Source organism: Aspergillus clavatus, genomic scaffold (assembly GCF_000002715.2).
Source record: "Aspergillus clavatus NRRL 1 1099423829796 genomic scaffold, whole genome shotgun sequence".
Classification (NCBI taxonomy): Eukaryota; Fungi; Ascomycota; class Eurotiomycetes; order Eurotiales; family Aspergillaceae; genus Aspergillus; species Aspergillus clavatus.
This window is the reverse complement of record NW_001517103.1, coordinates 366,033-390,808: the sequence shown is the minus strand read 5'-3', so window position 1 is coordinate 390,808 and position 24,776 is coordinate 366,033. Positions and strand designations below refer to the sequence as shown.

Sequence of the window (24,776 nt, the reverse complement as noted above, 5' to 3'; positions counted from 1 at the left end):
TTCATTGTGGGTTTTATGGCGGCGCGGGTGGAGATTGCAGCGGTCATCCAGCAATCACCGTAGAAAATGAAGGACCCCCCCTTTGTTGAGGTCCACTTTGACATCATTTGGCTGAAAAAAATGGAAATCAGACTAGCCAATACCCAAGTCCTACTATTATTAATGTGGTGATCTGCAGTAGACCAATGTTCAGAACTTGCTGCCATCCCTGTGGGTGGAGCATCACAACCCTAACCGACGCCATCTTCCATGAGATATTCCTGTAGGCTAAGTAGAGTCTTTCTTATCTTTCACCTGAATCACATACGACAGGGTGTCTTATCTCCCATTTGTGGCGATAACAGCAACCATGGCAGCCATCTCACGGCCTTCTCGCTCGGCTCTGCCCCTCTTCTCCGTTTCACGCAGCAGGTCAGACACTCAAGGACCATGAACAGCACTCGCATCACACTGTTCGGGTGCACTGGAGTAGCATTCCTCCGGAGAGTCTTCGGGGAAGAGGCATACCTAACACCGCCCAGCAAGCTTGGGTTCCTGGGCACAACTTGTCCCACGGTGCAATATATTCAGGTTATTTTTGGCCTGCTGTCTGTTTGACAACCCAGGGGTCCCTGACTTCGTCTATTCTACGCGATATTACAAGACAATGTCCCGTGCTTGGCGTGACAAGCTTCAATATGGATTCGGGATGTGTCGATCCTGGCGGATTACCGTCTGCCAGGTCCACAGGCATGATAAATCCCGAGAACCAGCATGCTAAACTCAAATTTCTCATTAAAATTGAAGCAATCTCGAGGGGCAATCTCTCAAGCCTAGGCCAAACAGCCAGGCCAAAGGGACTGTAATCTGTATGGCCGGTCGTCCGCACCAGCATAGAAAGTAGTCCGTCCATTCTTTATTTCCGTCGCTCCCTAACTACCTGCACCATGCAGTCCACACTTCTTTCAGTCCATCTGGCCCTGCAGGATCGGGATCCTCTACGGTCAGCGGATCAAATGCTGTGCCAATTCAGACTGGTGCAGGGACAATTCTGACGGCTATCCAGCCTGGGGTATTCGTGCTGGGAGTTTCTGCCTTGACTGCAGTGTTCTTATGATGACATATCCTGTGTTTGCCAGGGGCTACTGTACCATGTATATCTGCCAACTTGATGAAGATCGCGCGTCGCTCAGAATGCCACGACGGCATTGTTAGAGAGGATCGCTTTCGCTGTCCACCATTCCCATAACTCATGCGTACATGGTCCGCGCTTCGTAGGACTGATACTGCTACAGCCGCAATCCCAGCATTCCCATAGACATGGCCACCCGGTCCATCCAGTCATCGTGTGTATCCGGAGCGATATTCAACGTCACAAACTCCGGATCGAACTGAACATGCCACGACACCGACTCTCGTTCCAGCGCCGCCCACGGATTGGACGCGCTCGCGACCGCATAGTCCAACTGCAAAACATGCCCCCCGCCGCGTCGCCGCTGGGCATCCGCATCAATGAGAACAAGCAGCTGGCTGAGCAGTGCAATACCCGAGCGGATCCCATGCAGCGACGACTGCGCGAACGGGTCGACAAAGTTCCACGGAATCGGCCCCGTAAAGCTCTCGTCATTCTTCTGCTTGACCGCGCCGAGTTCCAGCTTGCAGCGGAGGTGGGACAGAAGATTCCGACTCGAGACAATCGTCCGGATCAGCGCGTTGCGCGACGATGGCGCCACCACGCTCCCCTGCGCCAGCAGCGCACGCGTATCCGCCAGTCGACCAGGACACGCCGCAATCTCAATAAACGCCCGGTCCACCAGCAGGCCCAGCTCGCTCTTGACCAGACCCAGGCTCTCCGCATCGGCGATCTCCTCCATCAGCGCGCGCCACTCGTCATAGCCCAGAAAGCACGCGTCGCCGCGCAGAAACGCATCCGCGACCAGAAACGACCGGCACGACTTCAGCAGCGTCAGCCCGAACCCCGCGCGATGCGCAGCCGGCCCCCGCAGCCGGATCAGCGTCGACACCCCCCGCGAATGCGACAGCCACGACGCCTCGCCCGTCGCGTCCAGCATCTCGTAGATCGTCAGCAGGATCGCCGCCGCGAGCGTCTCGTCGTGCCGCGCGTACCGCGGATGCAGGATCAGGCCGGCGAGATACCCCAGCGCCCGGCTGTACATGTGCCGGCTGCACGTGATCTTGTCCGTGTCCGCGTTCATCCTGCCCACGTAGAAGGTCGTGATGCTACGGAACGCCCAGACCAGCGCCTGTGGCCCACTGGTCGTCATCGCGATCGGTCGCCGCGCGTAATCCATCCAATTAACCTCGACCCGGCCCCCACACGACGCGAACTGCGCGGGGAAGCTCCGCAGCAGGAACTGGCAGAACACCTCCTGCTGCTGCAGATCTAGCGCCGAGGCCGCCAGGTTCGGCTCCACACGTTCGTCCATGCTGCTGCATCGGCGGACCAGGGCCAGGCCTGGGATGGGTAGGGGCGCGGAACGGGATCCGGCGGGTGGAGGTGCGCCATGCAGGACGTCTGGGGCCTGTGGAGCCCGGCGGTGTGTGGGCTTGTGGGCTCGGGCTTGGGAGGTTGTCTGGTCGTAGAATTTCCATCGTTTCGTGTAGCCGGGACACTTCTGGCCTCGGCGCTGGCAGCGTTGGCATTCGGGGGTGGTTAGGTCGCACTTTTGGCTGTTAGCATTGTCTTTCTGGCGTTGGGGATGAAGCCAACGTGGCCAGATCGATGGGATGAGATGCTGAAGATATTCGCATACCTTTACCCGCCGCTGCACGCAGATTTGACAGCCGCTGCTACGTGGGACTCCAACCATGATTGTGAGTCTATGCTGTAGCTACTACTCCGTAGGTTCGGGCTGAAGCTGCCGAAGCGGGATCTTGTATAGGATTGCTGGAAATCATCCCGAAAGGGAAGCATCCTGCGAATACGAAGCTGTTGGCGTGGCGGCGCTTCAGGCTATCTGCTATGGCTTTCATCCCCCGCTTTGCTTTCTGTTTGCGCCTCCCGGTTGGATGTCAAGTACGAGGCTATTCAGGGCGTTAACCATGTTGAGACTAGTGAGGACATTTGGAAATCGATAAAATACTCAGATCCTCCTAGTGCCATGCAAATCACCCAGTATCCGAATATTTTCGACCGTAAGGAGCCACAAAGAAGGCCCGTGTTGAGTGTATATATACTCCGTATACATTTCACCACTACGGGCTGTTGCATCTCCAAGACTATGATACTTGTACCTTCGACTGATCTTCATTTTAAGTCTATATCAATAGCGAGCAAAAATAGGTCTCAAATTTTCCAGGCCCATAATAGGTTTGGTAGCTGAAACCTTTTTCGAATCTCTTATGTATTCTTTGCGTCATGCATCATGTCAAATGCAAATATTGATAGAAACTTCATTATCCCATTATTGACAGCCTTTTACAGGTATATGACTCTATATCAGGTAAGCGATACCAATGTCATAGAGCAGCATGTGTGTGTCCCTAGTTCCTTCCTCCACAATGTTATTAGGTACATATCTTTAGCTCCTTCATCACAGCGGCGGTCCATTTGCATTATGATTCTACATTCACAGATTAGAGCACCAAAACCCACATAGCTTCTGGCTTTAGTGATTCCAAGGATCTGGCATATCCCATCATGAGTGCGCCGGCGCAATCCAGCCCGGCCGAGCCCTCAGGCATCATGTCGGGGCTTAAGAACTACATCACACACCCTTTTACGAGCATGGATTCGCTCATACCAGATGCGCACAATGTCCTGGACTGTCTCAACCAGCACGAGGATAGTGGAAATCAATTCATCCTGATCCTTAACCTGCCCAAGCCAACGCTCGTCCTGTTGGACGAGGACAAGAATGCGCTGGATGGCGTCGAATTTCGGTTTATGTTTGAAGGAACAACGGGATTCATAAAGATTGTTCCATCATATACACACAATGCCATTACCCGGCGTCTAGCCCTAGCAATCACTTATGGCACAGTCCGTGCAGGGGCTCCAGATTGGGACTTCGAATGGGCTCAGAGGACGACCTTTAGTCCCACAGTGGCTGGTAACAAGGGCAAGGTCTAGAGGGCAGCCCCCTAGCTGGCCGACTCTCGTTATTGAGATAGCAGTTTCTGAGTCACGGACCAAGCTCCATGCGGATGCGAAGTAGTGGTTCGAAAACTCCCGCGGCGCTGTTCGCTATGTTCTTACATTGAGCGTCCAGCGGGCTCAGTGGTGCATTCTGTTAGAAAAATGGCAATTGAGTCCTCCAGGGCAGCAGGTGGATGCTACGATGGCGAGCGGCATCCAGCAGATGACCGTGCCGCCAATGCCCCCACTGGGATTCCAGCAGCCAGCGGCCCAGTGTCCTTTTGCTGCCCAAAGAGTAACCATCACACCAAGTACTGCCTCTGGGAGTACTCCGCTCTATCTCCAATTCCAAGCGCTATTCGACCGTGTGCCTACACCGGCCGAAAGCGATGTACAAATAGGCGTACAAAATCTGGTGAATGTTGCCAAGAACTTGTGAATGAGTCCTCGTCCAGCAAGTAAAATAGTTTGAACAATATGGCCAAATAGATAGGATGGGTTTGTTCTCGAGATCTTCTGTCTTGTTGTTCTCATCTTGCTTTACTTCTCTGGTGAAGGAGCTGGTATTATTGAGCAAAATGCAGTAAGGCTGATATTAATACCTAGATCAGAATAGAAGTAAATAGTAATAGCCTATTCCTAAAGGAACAAGCAAATGTGTCCATCATCATCACACTTATACCCTACCGCTAATGTCAGTCTTGTGGGCTGTGTTGGATGATGCATGTAACAGCCTTGTTCCACACAGCCAACTTTACATCTCTTTCCCCTCCAACTAAACAAAGCATCATCAGGCCGAACTTATTTGTGGCTGTGTACCTGTCGCTCTATGGCCAGATATACTGTCTTTCTTTCGATCTTATATAAGTATACATTGCTCCTCGCCATGGTTCTCATCACACAATCTACTGTATTGCACATCCGAAGTCGATATGTTGTTGTTTGACCTCCCCTTGGAGATCTACCAAGAGATTCTCGATTATACTGTTATCCAATTGGGACACAAATCGATCCAACTTCGTCTAGTAAACCGTGAGTCTATATCACCCCTAATAAGCATTACGTGGCTGGAATGCTGAACCTCTAGGGGCGTTCAACCATGAAATCCTGCTTGCACACGCCAGGAACAGAATTCCGAAGGCAGATTCCTGGACGCAAAACAGCCGCCTACACAAAGATTTTCTGGTGTCCTACTTTCTTCATCAGCGACGAGATGATAAAAACTCTGCAGGGACAGATATCATATCCCTGATGAACCACTGGGTGGATCGTCTTGCGCGGGGCTCGACCGAGGGTAGTGAGAGAGACGAGCGGCGTTATCAATACATGAAGCTGCTTGTATCACACGCAAAGCACGATTTAAGCGACATTGTTTTCGCGGCCCAGAGTGGCCCTATTCATTTCGATCCGCTGTATGAATTTCTGTTTGCAGCGACGTATAATGGGGATCTTGAACTTGTCAACCAGCTATCACAGGATACGCGCCGCATCCGCCAGGATGTCGAGTCGGGGCTGTTCGAAGATCGACTTATCGACGCAGCGATCAAGTCTCTCGATCCGAAGACTGTGGAGATGCTTCTGCGGCGGGGCGCCAAGGTGCACCCAGAAGGGACAGATGATGAAAGCTGGCACTCCCCGGTGGTAGTCGCGGTTGAACACTGGAGTCCGAATATGCTCCAGCTCCTCCTCCTGCCCGAGTTCGGTCTCAGGACCTCTGGCCTGGCATATCAGCACGCAATCACCAAGGCGATGAGCTTGAATCAGGCAGATGTTCTGGCAATGCTGCTGGATCATTACACCGCACCACTGTCTGAATCGCGCTATCTTATGACGGAGGGCCTTCGAGAGGCTTGCAGATTAGGGCTCATTGACATCATCTGTCTTTTACTTGACAACGGAGCCGACGTCAATGAGGGGCTCAACTTCACCGAGAATCTTTACCAACCACGGCCGCTGGCATATGCCGGCTGGAAAGGCCAGGTGGAAGTAATGCGTCTCCTACTGGAGAGGGGGGCGAGCATCGAGGAGCATGGCAACAGACGATTTCATGGCTCTCCTGGTGGTGAGGCAATGCTCGCAGTAGCATGGGGCGGCCACTACGGCGCGATGCAGGTTCTTGTTGACGCTGGCCTCCGCCTAGGTATGGCTATGTGGATTAGAGTAATGTTTATCCTGAGTTTCCAACCAGAAGCGGCGAAGCTCGCGAGAACGATCCTTGATGACGGACATCTCCTTCTGAGTCTACTGCCAGGTCTCGACGACGACGGCGACTACAGTGAGGATTTGGCGGACCTCGTGGCGCTGGCGTGCCGGCATGGCAATTTCGAATTTCTCAAGGCATTATTTGACCACGGCGCGCCACTGAACGACGACGCCATTTACACCCGGAGGAGATATCCGCCTCCCATTGTGATGGCAATGTGCTGGCGCCAAGATGCTCTTGTGGAGGCCTTGAGAACGATTGGAGCAGACGAGGTTGATCCCTTGCAAAGCATCATTGGAAATCGCTTCCAGCAAGGGGACTTTCCTCGCGATCCACCCTCTCCTCCTCCATGCCATGAGAGTTTTTCTGCTGCGGTCGGTTGAGTGCTGCTGCTATATGGAAATGGTCTGGCTCGTAATTGGATAGTATACCTAGTATTCAATGTGAGAAAGCTTCATCTGAATTAGTATACTGCTCAGCGGCAGATAACAGCTCTTCGGCATCTGGAACTGCTTTCTTCACTTCACCCTTGGTCAACAATTGCTCTACTCAACTTTCATGGACGTTGGGCGTCCATATCCAGGGCATCTCGGACGCCATGGAACAGAATAAACCCATCCACATCGAACGGGGTTGCTACTTTGACCTTGGCCCGGATACAGGCTCTATTCAAAATGTGTCCTTTCGCGCCTTCAGTATCTTCTACCATGGTGCCTCCGAGCTTCCCTATTCCAACGCCAAACTGGAAGGTCGACGCACCCAGGAACCTTCCGAGATTGTGTTCGAGATCTGACAGTCGAAATCTAACAGCCTCGGTGAATAATACTGCGCAAGGACTGATGCCCCAGAATGATCCTGGTCTACGGAGTGCGTGTAAGAAATTAGTAGAGACAACCAGCAACAAGCCAGCCTCGTTCCAGAACTATAACTCAGAGGAGTTGCAGTACCAAGATAAGCATTGATTCAACAAATCCCGTCACATCGCGTGATCTGATCAACTTCACAGCTTCTATGAATCGCCGCCATTCTTCCAGCGTAAACAGCAGTGGAAACTGCTGTGCATCGTCCGGGGGCGATTATAACCTCACTCTCATGGACTAGAACGGTTTTGTCAAATCTATATGGTCATTATCTCTGTTTCTCTTTCCTGTGTCATCTAATTGTGTATTTTGTTCGCAGCTTAATACATTCTATTTATTCGTAATCTGTGTGTTGAGTACAAAATCTCTGAGGCTATATTAGATAATTAAACGCTCTATATGGTAGGATGGTATAATGACAAGAGTCGACGCTTTAGCCCTAATATATCTACATTTCTTCCAGTTTATAGTGAACCTGCTAATTCAATGATTCTATGTTGCTTGACTGGGAAACAAATCTGTCATAAACACAACATTGAAGCAGCACAATCAACATGAGAAGTACATTAAAATATAACAAGAAGACAGGTAATCACTTCCACTCCTCAAAGCCCTGGTAGCTCTTCACTGGAAAATTATGGTATCCACCCACACTTCGCGCAGCAAAGCTCCCCGGAGCAAAATTCTCCATGGTCTTCGTTTCCAGATCGAAGCAACCTTCCGTGACGTTTCCCTCGCACAGAGGCCACATCTTCGCAGTCTCCATGTCGCAAAAGAGTTTCTCCCCGGTATGGACAAAGTCTGGGCCCAGCGAGTTTGGATCCTGGCAGACCTCCTTGGCGCTGTGGCCGTTGATGCTGCTCACAATTAGTAGGTTCGGCATATTGTTCTTCACGCCCTGGACATTGACAGCCGTACTGTTGTTGCTGGGCATGTCCCTGGGATGCACCCGGACGCTGCGTCGGGTATCATGAATGTGCATGTTTGTTCCGTCGGGATACGCCCGTGTTTTCCGGTCGATGCCCTGGTTGGGGTTCTTGGGCGTCCCCTGGGCATCGTACTCGATTGGGGGGTCGAAGAATTTGATGAGTGAGTCAGGGAGGACGGGTTCAGGCTGGAAGGTCATCCGTGCGGTGTTCTGGCACAGCCGGCGCTGGTCCTGCTTGTACTGATTGACGAGTCCCTCGTCGCCGGAGAAGTCGGGCATGTGCAGACTCAGTCCCTTAGCCACGATGCCATTTGTATGGTTTTTGTCAATCCAGACGCACTTGACGGGCGCGTTGGATGTGCCCAGGGACTGCTTGCTGGGGTACCACTGCGCGCCGCAGGTGTAGCCCAAATCCCCGGTCCAGGTCCACTGGGCAGAATTGCCCATGGCGATGACTCCGGACAGGCAAATTGCATCGGTCTCCTGCATGACGATGAGGAGGTACTCAGGGCGTGCCATATGGCCGCCATTCTGGGTTGGGGAGATGATGATGGTCTTGGTTGAGGCATCATCGATGTGGCCATCTTCGTCGCCCTTGTACTGCCCCACGCGGTTACCCTCTCGGTCCCAGACGGCAACGTGAGGGACACTGCCTCCACCGTTAGGTGCCATTCCGGTAATCAAAGAGATGGTGATTTGCTTGTCAGGGTCAGCATGGCCCTTGAGCATCTCGCCGAGCTGCCGGAATGTCCCTATAAGGACACCAGTGTTGATGATGGCGTTCACGATGCGTGGTAGTAAAAAAGTTTTAAAGATTGAATGAATTCAAAGAGATACTATTGATATTGCTGCTTTTCGAGTATTGCTGGGGTTTGAGATGGTGAAATGGGTGAGTCGCAGTAGTCCTTATATACCCTCACTGACCTCTCCTCTTCACAAGGGAATCCAATGCAGTGCATTGGGACAATTATCACCTTGTTGGATCATGAAGTTTGGAGTGGGGGTGATGCCAGTATACAATGTAGACTCCAGTTTTCAGAGACAAGCAGCACCAACTTCATCCCACATCCCCTGTTGGGGGCAGAAAGGTGAAACGCAATATCAGGGTTGGGAAAGTGGAACACAACAACATCGTCCTCTTATAATACTAACAAGGAAATACACCTTGTCATAGATCCAACTCTTGGTACCACCACTGTTGCCAACATTTGAATATGAAGAAATTTTTATCCACCAACACTCATGGGTACTGCTTTGTTGGGGGGCGGGAGACCAAGGGTTCGAATTATCAGGGCAGCCAGTGATAATGACAAAAGACCAGGTGTCGACAGAAGGGCTTGCCTGGGAAAACATATAAAGGGGTTATACTACCTCTGTGATTGCTTGTCTTCATTGCAGAGCTTAAACTGAGAAACAAGCAACAACGGACTCATTGTTTTCAACTCTTACTTCTTGCATCTGTCTACCGCACCCACGAAGGACGTTCAAGATGCGTCTGAATCTGAAGCATACGCTTCTCCTGGCAGCCTCCGTGGGAATCCCCTTCAAGGCATCTGCCAGAGCCAGTACGTGCACCGCATAAGCTGTGAAGCCAGGAAGCGACTGACGAACCCTTGTAGTCGCTCGGCAGGAATTATCCGCAGGCTCGCTTCTTCCCAGAATCGAGATCCCTGGGTTCCCCATTCCCAAGCCCGTGATACCTAAGCCAGTCGTCCCAGAGGCACCCATTGGCAAACCTCCTCCACGCACTCCTCAGATTGAGCCTGTTCCTGTTCCTGTTCCCAAGCCGAAACCGAAGCCCCCTGTGCAGCAGCCCTGCAAGAGAACTGGTACCTGTGACCAAGCCTATACAATCTTCAATGTCAATTACCCTGAGAAAGGCCGAATCCTCATCAACAACCTCCGTGAGAATAACAGGCATCCTAAGACTGATAGCCATAACTTTGCCACGGTCGAGAAAAAGTATAAGTTGATGGCCACCAAGAAGACAATGCCTATTGTTGACCAGAAGATCTCAGAGTGGATGAAGGAGAATGTCGGGATCGACCTGGGTAACATCCTCGACAAAGATACCTCCTGGACCCGGTATGAAGTCTGGGGCAAGCTCGAACCAGAACCGAACCTACCCACCGTGGCCGATGTCTTTGTCTCGGTGAAGCACCAAGCTATCCTCGCCAAGCGGCTGTTCCGCGAAAATGAAAACCTCTACACACCTGGCTTCCAGCTCAAGGACAGACTGCCCATGTCAGAGTGGATCTTCCAGTTGTGGAAAAAGGCCGTTGCGGAAGGCAAGGCCGACTATGGCATTGATGTCAAACTGAGTGATCTTAAGGTCATCGTCGGCACAGATGTGGACAACCCTGCTGCTAGTAAAATTATTCCAAAGGTGCAGCAAGGAGTTGGCGACAACAAGGCTAGTTTCACTGTCAAAGCCTCAGATGGGGAGCCATTCGAGGCCCTTGCCGCCTCGAGTAGTGGCAAGTCCAAGTACTACATGCTGACTGACCATAACGGCCCGTCAGAGTTGAACAAGCTGGAGCCTCAAAAGGCAGAAATCTCACTGGAGGACCAGGGGGGCAAGCCTGCTATTGCTTGGATTCTTGGACGTGATTGAGTCTTGTTTGGTTTCTTTGTCCCTATATACTCTGATGCGTAGAAGTGCCTAGAGACTACAGGTACTCCGTGGCAAGAGAAGAGAGGGAAGAGAGAAAATGTGCACTCTGTATGTATGTGATCTTCTAGGGGTTGTTACATTTTACTAGTTTTTTTGAGAAGATCAATTACAAGTAGGTTATTATGATGGATCCAATTTGTGCTGGAATACCTTCCAGGTCTCCAAAGGTAAAGCCAAATTATATAAAGTAGAGGTCAGAAACTGAGATATACGCCATACTACAATACTACATTTGAAAGGCTTAATGTAGCAGCAAGGAGTGCGAAGAGAGCATTATACTACTGAAGGCAGCTCCTGCGTCAGCAAGTGCTACCGAATCTAGTGCAACAGTGCATGGCTTTCAAGGGCAGGGGTTTTGCCATTCAGATTAGCTAGACCTAGAGAGATCAAGAGGGAGGAAAATATCAGAAAAGGAAAACTCGTGACTATTGACGACCGCATCGCTAGGAGAAATTTTTCATGTACAATTCTGTTGCTAGTTTGACTGAAAATACTCGTGTCTGAACCCCAGGTCAAGGTAATTAGATCTTTTAGAGTGCCTATAGTACATTGATGCCCCGATGGGCAGTGCACCAAGGCAGACTCACCAAGGCTTAATACAACACAAATCCCAGTGATCATCATCTACTTCTATTGTTAATATTGTTAGTATTGTTAGTTTTTCAACAGCTAACATCAAGCATTATCATTATAGCAGCTGAGACACCAATGACCAACAATGGACAGTGTCACTGTGTCAGCAACAAAGGACCCTGTGAAATCAATTAATCCATAATTGTGGTTTAGCTAGACCCTGCCTATGAATTTCTGACATGGTTACAATGCATGTGTTCCCAACACCCTGCATCACCTCTGAATCAGATAAGATGAGGTGAACAGAATGCACTTTCATTTGGCAGGGGAGATAGGCTTTAGGGTCATTACGCTCTGTTCTATGGTAGAGCCTCTGGTCCCCTATGAGACAGAGTAGAAAACAGTAAAATGCTTTTGGAGCTGCTAAAACAGAGCCGACATTTCATGGGAACCCTGTTGATAATACTACTTCACAAATTTTCGCAGTGCGTTGATACAATGGCCAAATGACTTCATACTCAGTTGTGCCTCTGCGACAGGCATGGTCGGATGGGTAATGTTGACTTCAACATACGGTGTGTATCTCCCCGGACGCGTTTGCCTATATACCTTTAGATGACAGTAACTTCGGGTTGAACGATCATCAGCTTTTCAAGTGTCGCGACGAGGTAAAGCATACTAATAAAGATGCGGTCCAGCTATATAGATATATCGCTAGCCAGGGGTGCTGTGTCTGTACGGCCACACTAAGACTAGGGCAGGACTCTAGGGTTCCTGTCCCTCAGTCCTGGGGGAGTTGAGACTGCTCTTCCGCAAAAATCATTCGCACGGACTCGACGCTGCCTTTGCAACTTGTTTTGCACCTGGTGCTACGTTGCACATCCCCACAGCTGAGGCTAATTTTGACTTTGACCGTTTCATGACAAAATATTTCCTTGACGGCGTGAATGGTGAGCCTGACCCGAAGAAAACCACCGAACCAGTTCAGGACTACTCCTTGGAGCATCTGCCACGCCTCGGAAATGTTGTAGGGTCCATACCGTAGCTACCCATCATCAAGGCTGTAGGTGCATTCAACAATTTGCAAATCACCGTTGGCTGGGGCATTACCAAAGTCATGTCTATCAAGAAAGAACGTGACGATGATAGGGACCGAGGAAAGGCTAAAGAAGATACCAGCAGGCGCACAGTAAGGCGAAAGCTCTGGCACGAAGCGTTACAGCCTCATTGGGATTATATGAAAAGCTATCGCCTTCCGCCTGGTCCGCTGAAGCTGGACGATCTCGTGGGATCGTATTGCATTATCTTTGAAGCGATAGATGAACACATGGGTAATTATCATCGCGACTTGACGCTCGAAATCCAGAAACCAGCAAGCGTAAATGGAGTAGTGGCCGCATTCCATCTTGGAATCCTTGAAGGAACCATGCCACTAGCATTTTCTGATGATGCTCTACACTATTTCCGTGAAAAACGACCTCCTCAGTGAGACTATGACTAAGACGATACTGCCACCAAGATGGGTGATATTTAAATACTCAAGCGCATAGCCAGAAAAATGTCCAAAAGGGAAAAATAGAAGGAATGGAGGAAAGACTAATTAGATTGACTGCTCCACCGTGGCTTTCTGCTTGTATCTCTATTGGATAGCCCCCAGTTTAGGCTCATTCTGAACCAAACTCTCATCATGAGTTAGCATGAGTCATGTCTTGGCACCCAGACAATCCCCTTTGATTGGCCAATGGCTCGATCTGGCACTATCAAAGGGAATCAAAGTAACAGCAGCATCAAAATCGTAACATATATAACTGCTATATTCCTCTTGATGTTCGTCTCGAGTATGCTGGCTTCCGTTCGGGAAAACAGGCTCGTATATCTGGATCCTCGCAACTCATGGCGGATCTCAAGCAAGACCACCACCTACCGCTGGAGGCATTTCCTCCAGACAAGGAGACGTGCACCATGACCACTGATACCGAGGCCCTTTCCAATGAAGCCATAGCCAAAGACGAACCTCAATATCCCGAAAGATTCAAATTGATCGCAATCGTCATCAGCTTGAACCTCGCCATGTTCCTTGTCGGCCTCGACAACACCATCATCTCCAGCGCCATTCCCAAGATCACTGATCGCTTCCACGCTCTTGACGATGTAGGGTGGTATGCGAGCGCCTATCTTCTCACCAACTGCGCCTTTCAATTGATGTGGGGGAAACTTTTCACCTTCTATATCGTCAAATGGATCTATTTGGCGGCCTTATTCCTCTTCGAGCTAGGCTCGTTAATCTGTGCTGTCGCTCCGTCATCGACAGCACTCATCGTCGGCCGTGCCATTGCCGGCATTGGCGGTGGTGGTTTAGGTAATGGCTCTTTCTTGCTGATTGCCTACTCTGTGCCTCCGCGCCAACGGCCCACATTGGTCGGTCTGACAGGCGCCATGTACGGACTCGCAGCCATCGTCGGTCCTCTCCTGGGCGGTGCCTTCACCGATAACCCGCATCTTACCTGGAGATGGTGCTTTTACATCAACCTCCCGCTTGGTGTCTTCCCTGCCCTCATCATCACTTTTTGCATCGCTTCGTTTACTGGTGGTGGTGAGCAAGCCAAGGTCGATATGAAGGAAAAGCTCAAGCAGATGGATCTTCCTGGAACTCTCTTCCTTCTTGCTGGAATTATCTGTCTGCTGCTTGCTCTGCAGTGGGGCGGTACCAAGTACGAGTGGAATAGCGGGCGCATCATTGCCCTCCTGGTTCTTGCTGGTATCTTTTTCATCACCTTCGGCACTATTCAGTTCTTCAGCGGAGATCTCGCAACCGTGCCTGGGCGAATCTTCAGCAATCGCAATATCTGGGGTTCTTCCTTGTTTGGATCATGCGTCACGGCTTCATTCTTCACAATGCTCTACTACGTATGTTTCCTATGACTTGTCGCGTCTCTCTGAAACCAAACTGACTCATCCATCGGTAGATTCCCATCTGGCTCCAAGCCATCAAAGGTGCCAGTCCGATGCGGTCTGGCGTTATGAACCTCCCCATGGTGCTGAGTTACGTCGCCTTCTCCCTCGCCGGCGGCGCCCTCACCTCCATGATCGGCTACTACGTGCCATTCGCCTACCTCACCGTCATCCTCATGGCCGTCGGCTGCGGCCTCCTAACCACCCTCAACGCCGCCTCCAGCTCCGCAGCCTGGATCGGGTACCAGTTCATCTTCGGCGCGGGTGTCGGCTGCGGCCTGCAGACGGCCTTTGCGGCGCCCCAGTGCGTGCTACCAATCGCGGACATCCCCATCGGCACGGCGATCGTCATCTTCACGGAGAACCTGACGTCCGCGGTGATGGTGTCCGTCGCGCAGAACGTGTTCACCAACCAGCTCAGGGCGAACCTCGTCAAGTTTGTCCCTGACGCGGACCCGCGCGTTATCCTGGACGGTGGCGCGACAGAGATCAAGCACCTGGTCCCTAGTCACCTGTACGACTCAGTCATTTTCGCGTACAACAAGGCGTTGAATCAGACTTTCTACGTGGGCGTTGCGCTGTCTTGTTTCGGGATCCTGGGCGTGCTGGCGATGAAGTGGGTATCGGTAAAGGGAAAGAAATAACCACCCCGTTCCCATAGTTTGACCATAGATTAGATATAATGTATATCTATTTCATCAATTTCCGCTCAGCACAACCTTCCACCCGCACCTCCTTCCTCATAAACGCCTCCCACAGCACCACCACCCCGCCATCCACCGTGCTCGCCTCATACAACGGGCCCTCCTTCCAAGCCACATAGCCCCCTTTCTCATACCACTCCTGGATACTAAACGCCGGCTGGTCCATCCCAATCCGCGCCCATATGCCGCGCCCCTCAGGCCCCTCCTCGTACATGTACCGTTTACTCAGCGCCGTGAGCGTGATCAACCGGCACCGCGGTTCCTCAACGGCCATCTCCTCCACAAGAGCCATGGCGCGCCGGCCTAACCGTAGCGCCCGGTACTCCGGCATGATGAAGAAGGAGTGGACTGTGAGGATGGATTTGTCTGCGCGCGCGAGGTCCGGGTCCGGTGGGTCGGCGTAGGCGTCGAGGGCGATGTGGCCGACGTAGATTGTACTATTGATGTTGGTGATGGAAGGGTCAGGGATGGCAATCCAGAAGAGACTCTTGAGGCCTTCGCGTTGTTTGGTTGCCCATTTTTTTAGTGTGGTGATCTCGTGATCCCAGCCGCAGAGTTGGCGTTGGGTTTGAAGTTTGGCGAAATGATTGGGGTTGTCTAGATGGATGGGTTCGAGGGCGCAGGTGGGTTTCTGTGGTTTGACAGTCATATTTACAGGCCTAGGAGGTGTTTGTTAATGTTGTAGATATGATGATTCAGGAATTCAGGGGCTTGAGCCATTAAATATATGACATATATGGCTGGCATGGTTGTTTTAGTGTTATGAGTCTTTGTTAGTGCTTATCCTCGGCCCCAAGCAGAATATATCTAACCACTGTCGACATCCAATGGCGATTCGCGAAGGACTCTAAGAAGAAAGACCAACATGGGCACTTCGGACCGATTGGCTGCGTTCCTGGCCTGTTAAATTCGGACTGGTCGCTATCAGAGTCGTTTAGGGTTCACCTGCGGCATGCCACTTCCATGCTGACTCCTGGTCTGGAATGTGGACTAAAATGCAGAACAGGTCGAATAAATCCCATCCCATCCCTATATCACTTCTTGGATACGAGATGGCCCATCCCTCCTAAGGTCGAAAGCGGACGTAGCCTCCGCCAGAATGAAATACCACCAGGTCGTCGACGTCATGACGTATAGTATAACCTCATGATTATCCGTCACCACAGACGATGAAGCATATAGTATTTCCCTTCGGGCCATATTTCCTTTCTTCCCTTGGAAAGTCCCAACTTTTCTTCCACGAACTCATCCAGCCGTCATGCCTTCTCCTCTGATTGCCCGATGCGCCATCAACTCCTACCCGGCCATCACCACTCACCTGCGGAGTCTCTCCATCCGCCCATTTACAACAACCTCAACGAAGCAGATCCGCCTCTTCTTTCCAGAAACTCAGACGAAGAAAATCCGAATCACGCCGCCGGCATGGCCCCATCCGATGTAAGCCATATCCCACTCACTAGAAAAAAAGTATGCATCCTCACAATTGTCTAGCTACACCGAGGAGGATATGAAGAAAGTCGGCATCGCTCATCGAGAGACACGTACGTTCAGTGATAGAGTGGCCCTAGCCACGATCCGGATGCTCCGGTCCGGCTTCGACCTTGTCTCGGGCTACCGACACGACCAGGCGGTCGCGCTGCATAAGAAGGACCCGGCAACGGCGCAGCAGAAGTACGCCATGACGGAGGAGAAGTACCTTATCCGGAACATCTTCCTCGAGAGCATCGCCGGTGTCCCCGGGATGGTGGGCGGGATGTTGCGTCATCTCCGCAGTCTGCGACGGATGAAGCGAGATAACGGCTGGTAAGGAGCTTCATCCCTCTGATCCCTCAGATGGCAAATACTGATCGACCCCAGGATCGAAACCCTCCTGGAAGAATCCTACAACGAGCGCATGCACCTCCTCACCTTCCTCCAAATGGCCGAGCCAGGCCTCTTCCTCCGCCTCCTCGTCCTCGGCGCCCAGGGCGTCTTCTTCAACGCCTTCTTCATCGCCTATCTGGTGAACCCAGTCATCTGCCACCGCTTCGTCGGCTACCTCGAGGAAGAGGCCGTGATCACGTACACGCGCGAAATCGCTGATATCGAAGCCGGCAAGCTGCCCAAGTGGGAGAACCTGCAGGCGCCTGAGATTGCGGTCAAGTACTGGAACATGCCCGAGGGCCACCGCAGTATGCGCGATCTGCTGCTATACATCCGGGCGGACGAGGCAAAGCATCGCGAGGTGAATCATACATTTGGGAATCTGGAGTGGAAGGAGGACCCGAACCCGTATGTGTCTGTGTATCGGGACGAGGAGAAGCCGCATCCCACCAAGGGAATTGAGAATTTGAAGCCGACGGGGTGGGAGAGGAAGGATGTAGTGTAAAGTGCTTGGATCGCATTGCGCCTGTTGTTATAGTTCATTTCCTTGTTTTTGGTGAGATATCACATATGAGTTGTTCAATCTCCATGGGGAGTGAGTGTCCTTGCACTGATATTAGTCCGGCATTCCAATCATATGAAGTCGTTCGCCCTGGTTGATGATATCAAGGTCTCATTAGACTGAATCTAGGTCCATCAGAGTAACCAGATGTCTCACATGCCGCAGAATTGAGCTGTGAAGCGAAAACCCACAAGAAATGAAGAAATGAATGCCCCTCCATGAGAATGCGGGGTATTTCTGCTGTGATAAAGAACGACACTCCTAACAAGAGATGCCCTAACACATGAGCTATGTCCGGTCACACGAGAGGTTTTTCGGCTTAGACTGAGATATTCAAACTATTTCTCAAGGATACTCCAACTTGCAACCTTCACATTCCCATCTCATCATGCCTAACCCACTGATCGCCATGCAACCCCACGAGCCCGAGCCAAGCGAGGCCACCCAGTTGCACCAAAACACCCAAAGCACCAGACGCGCCACTGAACCCGACGGCAGCAGACAAGGGCACTTAACGTGGGACAACTTACCAAGTCAGGCACAGTGTGCCACCACTTCATCTTCGCGATGATTCTGCAGGCGTGCCTGGCGACCAGTAACAGCCCCCCACGTGGCAGCGGGTCGAAGTCGAGGGATGCACAGGATGATGTCGTGGATCTGCCCCTCGAAAAAACCCATGGCCACCATCTCCCAATGGCGCAACTACAAAGGGCAGCGAAATTCCCCGTCAACGGGATCCATCCCTTGAAAAACCACAGGGTGTCAAAAATTTGTCACCTCGCGAATCTGGCAACTCCGTGCCACCATGACGGATGACTCCGGCGACGCAAAGCCCACCCCGGGTAAGTTAGAAATCGCCCTCTTCCTCGCCGCCAGCCAGGGCTACGACACGATCGTGAAACTCCTCCTCAGCACTCCCGGCGTGAACCTCGGCTGCGTGGACCCGGACAACCGCAATGGAATCTCGATGGCCGCGGAGGGCGGACACGGCAGCGTCATCCAGATCCTTCTGGAAACCGGCGCCGTCGACCCAAATGCAGCAGACAAGAAACTCGGCCAGACACCGCTCTGCTGGGCTGTCAAGGGCGGCCACGAAGCTGCCACGAGCCTGCTCCTCGCACGCGCCGACGTCAACCCGAATACCCCTGACGCGCAGGGCCAGACGCCGCTATACTGGGCCGTGAAGAATGGGCATGAAGCTATTGTCGGGCATCTACTAGCGCGCGCGGATGTGGATGTGAATACTCCCGGTGCGGACGCGCAGACGCCGCTGTGGGTGGCGGTCAAGAATGAACATAAGGGGATTATTGGGCGGTTGCTGGGCCACGCGGACGTTGATCCCAACACGCCGGACAGCAATGGCCAGACGCCGCTATACGTGGCTGTGCGGAATGGGAAGGAGGAGATCGTCACTCTGTTACTCGCTCGGAGCGGAATCGACCCAAACATCGCTGACGCAAACGGACAAACGCCTTTCTACTGGGCGGTGGAGCAGGGGAACCAGGCGCTGGTAGTGCAGCTGTTGAAAGCGAACGCAGACCCCGACGTCAAGGATAACAATGGGCGGACGCCGCTGCTTTGGGCCGCGGAGAAGGGGCTGGAGGAGGTCGTCCGGTCGCTGATCGGATCCAAGAGGGTGAATCTCGATACTGCGGACGCGAGCGGGAGAACGCCGCTCTGGTGGGCGGCTCGCAACGGGCATTCGACGATCGTGCGATTGCTCGTTCGCCACGGCGCGGATATGGAGATCCATCCGGCCTCCGATGAGGGCAAGGGTCCGCGCGGGACGCCGTTGTACCAAGCTGGGCGAAAGGGACATCTTGACATCGTCAAGTACCTGATTAAGAAGGGCGCGGACATCGACTCACCGTCCGGGGAGTCCGGTCTTCCACTCCTGCTGGCTTTGGTGGTCCACGACCGCAGCAAACGCGGAATGAAACTGCTGCAGCTTCTCCTCGAAAAGGGCGCAAATGTCAACTCCAAAGACGGGAGTGGCCAGACCACGCTCCACCTCACAGCCAAGGACGGCGACTTGGATCTGACAGCCCTCTTTCTCGAACGAGGCGCACAGGTGAACTTGGTCGCCAAAGACGGCACGACACCTCTGCATGTAGCCGTGCTCCACGAGCAAAGCAAGCTCATCGACGAGTTTCTCGCCCATGGCGCCGACGCCGAAGCACAAGATAAAGCCGGCGACACACCGCTCCATCTTGCCGCGTCAGGAGGCCACAGACGACTCGTGGCTCTTCTTATCGAGCACGACTGCGACATCAACGTGACGAACCACTGCGGCGAGACCCCACTGCACAAGGCTGTCGAACGCGGCCACCGCAAGATGGTAGAATATCTGCTTAAAAACGGCGCCGATATCGAGCTGCAGGACGACTACAAAAAAACTGCGCTGCACCGCGCAGTGCGGGCCAAGAACCATGTGATGAGGCTGCTGGTCAACCGCGGGGCGAACATCCACGCAAAGGATATGTTCGGGCAGACGGCGCTGCATATAGCGGCGGAAGCAGGCCTCCGGGAGGATGTGCACTTCTTGCTGGGTCATGGGGCGGAGTCAGAGCTCAAGGACAATAACGGGCAGACGGCTTGTGATTTGGCAGCCAAGGCTGGGGAGGTTGAGGTCGAGGAGCTGTTCAAGGAGATGAGTCTTGTTATTGCGGCGGGATCGTCGTCAGACGACGAGTCAGTGGTGGATATCGGATGATAGGAAGTATGAGGAGTGAACCTATGCTGGCTAATTGTATAATAAAACTAATCTACATGACCTGAACGCTTTTCTGCCTGGAGCATCATTCTGTAAACGCAGAATCCCTAAGTATCTCACACGTTCACCATCCAAACTTCCCATCCACCAGCATAAATCAATTGCTAGGAACGCTATCCCGAATTGGCCAGCTCCCTATATGCGCCGTCACCGCATATGACAGTCGCGTACTCTCCACATCGGCCTACTGAATCGCCCCAGGCACAACATCACTCATCACAGCCCGTCCGTCCCGAGGCACAAAGATTGCCAAGCACCGACAAAAGGCCAAAGAAGCCTTTGGGAATGTGGTTCCCTTAGTTATTTCGGCCCAATTAACTGTGTTACTGCCAATCTAATTATCTGATATGTTGTCTCAAATAGGCTTTGGTTGTGATTGAAAGTCAAAGTGTACCGTTTAACAGAACTATGCTGCACATAAATGCATTCTAGACACAAACAACTTAATTAAGGTATGCTATTAGAAGTTTATGAGATCAGTGTGATATTAGCTACATATAGAATAATAAATACATTCAAAACATACACTTATGTTGAGCTATTTTATAGCTATATTATATATTTCTTAATTGTTCCCCTTCAAATTAATTTCTGGCCCAGCCGCCCTAATATGCAGCTATGCAGACAAAACTAACAAAATCTTAAAGATTATATACATCAGCTGTAGATATCTTCATCTGTTCAATAATTCAAACTTAGCCTGATGGCCTCACATCTATGCTTTCACCACTATTACATGTTCATAAAATCTCTGAGAGCCTGTCCCCCCAACTTCTATGCTAACTTAGTATAAGCTAGTGTTAGAAGATATAACTATATCAGGAGAGAAATAAGTATTGAAAATAAGCTAAAGATTTATAATATTCTAGTAATAGAGTAGAAATATAAGTCTTTTCACCCTGGAGAGGCATATTATAAAAGAACTACTATTACTACTTAACTACAGTCTAGACACCTTTTTATTGCAGTGGTAGATTCCTATAACAGCATGTATATGATCTGTGATTTGCTCTGCACGTGAGCATGGAAACACCTGGGCGGTGTTCTGAAGTTGGCACATACCTCTGAGTGCTATAGGAAGAGGTTCTGTTTGGAAATGATTGAGACAAGAGAAAATAGAGGATGCTATATCCAGGCTCCAGCAGGGGGAAGCTGTCGTAATTTTGAAGGCCTAATCTTATGTGGAAACAGGGGGCAATCCTGTTCAAAAGTGCTCAAAGGTATACTCGGAGTGAGCTAGTCCCAACACGAGATGGATGGGCAAGACGCTGATAGAGCTTCAGACAGAAGCATGATTGGAAGGTACAATAAAAACCTTACTTAGATTAAAGTCGATCGATATGCAACGGGATGAGTTCGAATAGTTGCAAGATGTCGATTACACATGCAAAACAAAGGATAGGATCAGTAAGGACTCCAAGTGCCCTTCTTTCCTGTGGCAACTACCAAGATAGTCTCGACTCTCAAGTGATGAGATATGGAGGTGCCCCGGCGAGACGGTCCCATATTTGATGGGTATAATAAAAATTAAAAACATACAACAGCCGGGATTCGCTGGTGGTCACCCACCCAACTACTAACCGGCCGGCGTGTGGCTTAAGTACGGCTGAGCGGACGGGAAGCCCTGTTCTCCACACCCTGTGGTCGTATGTGCTAGAAGTAGTTAAAAGGTGGTTTATATAGGGCGGAAACATGACTCGGTTCATATTTCGTCCAATGCTTCCTGCGAGTCAATGTTGTCTAAGCCCATTCCAGTAGATCCAGCCACGATTTGGTCTTCCACTACCATGGAAATACTCATTCATGTATGGCTTCCCATTTTCCCACCATCTCAAAGGTATTTTTCCTCGTGCATCAACCTGCTGCGCCGTGATGCCTTCTGCTGTAGCAAGGTATTCATTAAACTGGGGGCGGCTCGCCGAGCAGTATCCATATGAAATATATGAGAGTCCAGATATCAGACGGGAAGGAAAGTCCTCGTTCTAGCTCGAATCGCGCCTCGGGAGGTTTAAAAGAACGGGAGGCAAGAGAATGACGCCGATGCTGTGTTGATAGTCTGTAGGACTTTCTGAAGTCGCCGAGAAACACTTCGGTACCTGCCGGGGGAGGGATTCCTCCGAGGGCTTTCCAAGCGAGATGGGAGGGACAGCGCTCGATGGAACAACAGGCCCAAAGGGTTGATCATCCAGATGAACAACCGGCTATAAAGAGGGTGAGGCGTATTTTTCATACAGCTCTTCTGTTGTAAACTGGTCGAATTCGGCCGGAACCATAGATAGTATATCTGTCATAATAGGTAATATCATATCCCTGACTGGATGGTGAAGTGGAGAAGAGTAGTTGAGATAGTCCAGATGATCAACCTGCCGGCTGTCTGATTCCGCCGTTGGAACTTTGACTGCTACATATCTTTGAGATTGGTTATCTCAGCAGAGCTAGATAGTTGAATAGGTCCCGTAACTCAGCTTGTAGATTATCTGATATCGGGAGTGAAGAGTATCTCCTATCAGTATGGAGTGATACCCACCAGCCTGGTACATTCCGACTTTTCCGACTTCGTCGACCGGTGCACCTTGATAGTAGAGTGGGATCACAGCTTCTTTGAGAAACTCTTGGAAGCCATACTCGATCTGAATGCAGGTCCACCAACAAAATGGTTACAAAGGCGAGAAGAATAACATGATGGGGACAATGCCTGTTGAAAACATGGGGTATACACAGATAGATGCAGAGGAGGCCAGAGTAATTTCGGTGATCTGGTCATGAAATCCATCGACAGATGTGTATTCTGGAAGTGATTGTTGTAGTGCTTGAAGGTACAACTAGCTTCCTCATCATACGGCTGTCACATAGAAAAGATAGGCTTTTCTGCAGCCTTCTTGCGCAATATTCATGATTCAGACGTAATCTACGTTCTTTAAGCCCGTCGTCATCGCGACTATTGGACCAGTAGTTCATGTCATCTTATATAAGGACGAGAATGACTGTAGCGACAAGCGTTGGCCTCTCCAGCTCAATTGGCTGCACCCTATTGAGGGGACACATATTCATAGCAAGGTTGGAGAGGTCGTTGAATCTAATTCTTGCTCTGCGTAAGATAACCAGCTTAAGCCCGTCTGATCGCTCCTTGAGAAAGAGAGGTAAACAGCCCATCATGAAGGAAACGTTCCATAGCATCAGATTGTAGCGTAACGTAAACTTCCCACCCAGCCTCCGGAACCGTAGCAGCGAGATCTCTCTCATGAGCCACACGTTCTGGCTGGATAACACATGTCCCATCCAACAAGATAACCTGGGGTTGGAACTCCACAACGCAACCCAGACGCGCGCCAAAGTCTAGACGGTAAACTTTGAGACGTCGCCAACTCGACACCATTGTATCGGGAAGATTCGCTCCGACCTGGCTCCAGTTCTTACCAGCCCACAGGCGCGATACAAACTCGCGGAAGTATGCGTCGTCAATTGCAGCAAGCGACTTCCGAAGCTGTAGTGCTACCCTCGCGATCTCTAAAAGGAATGCATTCCCGATGTCGGGGTGGTGCTGCTTTTCTGAGACGCCATTAAAACCATCTTCCGCGGCTAGGGAGTGGACAAATGCCTCCGCGACGGTTAAGGAATTTCCCAGATAATTTGGGGGGAGAGCAGAGGCTCTCTCGCGTAGGTTGACAGCAATGGCAAGCTTCGACTCCGCGGGAACAAGCTCGGTTCCAGCTACACGGCTGCGAGCTTGAGAGATGCTGGTCGCAAGCAGTGCGGTCAAGACATCGTTGGTGGAGACGAATTCTTGCGAAAGCTTCTCTTCATTGGCATCCTCTAGAGCACTGTTCTGGGCCTTAAGAACGACAGGCAGTAGTTTGTTGCAGGCGGTCTTGAGATGTGCGAGGCTTGCTGCTGAGAGGTTGAAGGAATAGACAGACAGCTTCGGCGGAACCCAGGTTGAATCTCCCATGGGTGCCTGTGCAGCTGACTCCGTCTTGCTGCCGTTGGGATCTTGTACTTTGTCTGCCCGGTCCGATTCGTTGGCGAGAATACCTATCTCGTCCACTGAGCGCTTCAACCTGATCTCCTCTTCATGCTCAATATTCGGGGCTTGGGCTGGAAAATGGTCACCCCGACAGGAATCGGCTAGCATCTCGATCAATAGTCCAGCTCCCGTAGCGTCAAACACGGCGTGGTGAAATCCCAGGGCCAGTACGATTCCGTCCTTCAGAACGTTTGTCTGGAACCGCACAACGGGCCTGGGGCCTGGGGCCAGGGGCAACAGCGAGACTGGAGGAACATATGAGTTATCTAGAGGTGCAAAGCTCTGGTCAGGATTTGGATCTGTTGCAATTTGCTGTGGGGTGTTCGGTAAAATATGCTGAGGATGATGCTTGGTGTCAAGCATGGGGATTTCGTGGATCAGAGTCGAGGATGGCTGGATCCGCATTATATTTCCCCTCCCATCCGTAGTTGATCTATGGACAAGCTCTCCCGCCAGAAAGGGTAGCTTCTTCACAAGGCGAGCGACCCCATCTTCAATTGCGAGCAAAGATTCCTCGATGTTCGCGGGTTGGAAACATAGGAAAAAGTTCATGAAAACTGGCCCCACTGTATGATCCAAACA

At 51.3% G+C, this 24,776-nt stretch overlaps 11 protein-coding genes across 11 annotated transcripts; 7 read left to right on the top strand and 4 right to left on the bottom strand.

Annotated features, from left to right (window-relative positions):
* Positions 1-1,268: 1,268 nt before the first annotated feature.
* ACLA_061640 (Zn(II)2Cys6 transcription factor domain-containing protein) lies at positions 1,269-2,810 on the bottom strand (the record flags this gene model as incomplete). The annotated part of the gene is made up of 2 exons (XM_001273627.1): positions 1,269-2,663; positions 2,754-2,810. 2 exons carry the CDS (start codon positions 2,808-2,810, stop codon positions 1,269-1,271), a joined length of 1,452 nt encoding a protein of 483 aa, XP_001273628.1.
* Positions 2,811-3,640: 830 nt separating this feature from the next.
* On the top strand, positions 3,641-4,517 carry ACLA_061630 (uncharacterized protein; the record flags this gene model as incomplete). Its single annotated transcript, XM_001273626.1, has 2 exons — positions 3,641-4,066; positions 4,158-4,517. The coding sequence occupies 2 exons, from the start codon at positions 3,641-3,643 to the stop codon at positions 4,515-4,517; spliced, it is 786 nt and encodes a 261-aa protein (XP_001273627.1).
* A 493-nt stretch (positions 4,518-5,010) lies between these two features.
* ACLA_061620 (Ankyrin repeat protein) lies at positions 5,011-6,664 on the top strand (the record flags this gene model as incomplete). Its single annotated transcript, XM_001273625.1, has 2 exons — positions 5,011-5,110; positions 5,166-6,664. The coding sequence occupies 2 exons, from the start codon at positions 5,011-5,013 to the stop codon at positions 6,662-6,664; spliced, it is 1,599 nt and encodes a 532-aa protein (XP_001273626.1).
* Positions 6,665-6,879: 215 nt separating this feature from the next.
* ACLA_061610 (uncharacterized protein) lies at positions 6,880-7,074 on the top strand (the record flags this gene model as incomplete). Its single annotated transcript, XM_001273624.1, has 1 exon — positions 6,880-7,074. One exon carries the CDS (start codon positions 6,880-6,882, stop codon positions 7,072-7,074), a length of 195 nt encoding a protein of 64 aa, XP_001273625.1.
* A 659-nt stretch (positions 7,075-7,733) lies between these two features.
* Positions 7,734-8,798, bottom strand: ACLA_061600 (uncharacterized protein; the record flags this gene model as incomplete). The annotated part of the gene is made up of 1 exon (XM_001273623.1): positions 7,734-8,798. The coding sequence occupies one exon, from the start codon at positions 8,796-8,798 to the stop codon at positions 7,734-7,736; it is 1,065 nt and encodes a 354-aa protein (XP_001273624.1).
* Positions 8,799-9,558: 760 nt separating this feature from the next.
* Positions 9,559-10,683, top strand: ACLA_061590 (uncharacterized protein; the record flags this gene model as incomplete). Its single annotated transcript, XM_001273622.1, has 2 exons — positions 9,559-9,634; positions 9,689-10,683. 2 exons carry the CDS (start codon positions 9,559-9,561, stop codon positions 10,681-10,683), a joined length of 1,071 nt encoding a protein of 356 aa, XP_001273623.1.
* A 2,526-nt stretch (positions 10,684-13,209) lies between these two features.
* Positions 13,210-14,912, top strand: ACLA_061580 (MDR family MFS transporter; the record flags this gene model as incomplete). Its single annotated transcript, XM_001273621.1, has 2 exons — positions 13,210-14,223; positions 14,283-14,912. 2 exons carry the CDS (start codon positions 13,210-13,212, stop codon positions 14,910-14,912), a joined length of 1,644 nt encoding a protein of 547 aa, XP_001273622.1.
* A 46-nt stretch (positions 14,913-14,958) lies between these two features.
* ACLA_061570 (uncharacterized protein) lies at positions 14,959-15,621 on the bottom strand (the record flags this gene model as incomplete). The annotated part of the gene is made up of 1 exon (XM_001273620.1): positions 14,959-15,621. The coding sequence occupies one exon, from the start codon at positions 15,619-15,621 to the stop codon at positions 14,959-14,961; it is 663 nt and encodes a 220-aa protein (XP_001273621.1).
* Positions 15,622-16,230: 609 nt separating this feature from the next.
* On the top strand, positions 16,231-17,340 carry ACLA_061560 (alternative oxidase; the record flags this gene model as incomplete). The annotated part of the gene is made up of 3 exons (XM_001273619.1): positions 16,231-16,409; positions 16,464-16,775; positions 16,830-17,340. The coding sequence occupies 3 exons, from the start codon at positions 16,231-16,233 to the stop codon at positions 17,338-17,340; spliced, it is 1,002 nt and encodes a 333-aa protein (XP_001273620.1).
* An 862-nt stretch (positions 17,341-18,202) lies between these two features.
* Positions 18,203-20,110, top strand: ACLA_061550 (ankyrin repeat domain-containing protein; the record flags this gene model as incomplete). The annotated part of the gene is made up of 1 exon (XM_001273618.1): positions 18,203-20,110. One exon carries the CDS (start codon positions 18,203-18,205, stop codon positions 20,108-20,110), a length of 1,908 nt encoding a protein of 635 aa, XP_001273619.1.
* Positions 20,111-23,276: 3,166 nt separating this feature from the next.
* Positions 23,277-24,599, bottom strand: ACLA_061540 (transferase family protein; the record flags this gene model as incomplete). The annotated part of the gene is made up of 1 exon (XM_001273617.1): positions 23,277-24,599. One exon carries the CDS (start codon positions 24,597-24,599, stop codon positions 23,277-23,279), a length of 1,323 nt encoding a protein of 440 aa, XP_001273618.1.
* Between the last annotated feature and the right edge of the window lie 177 nt (positions 24,600-24,776).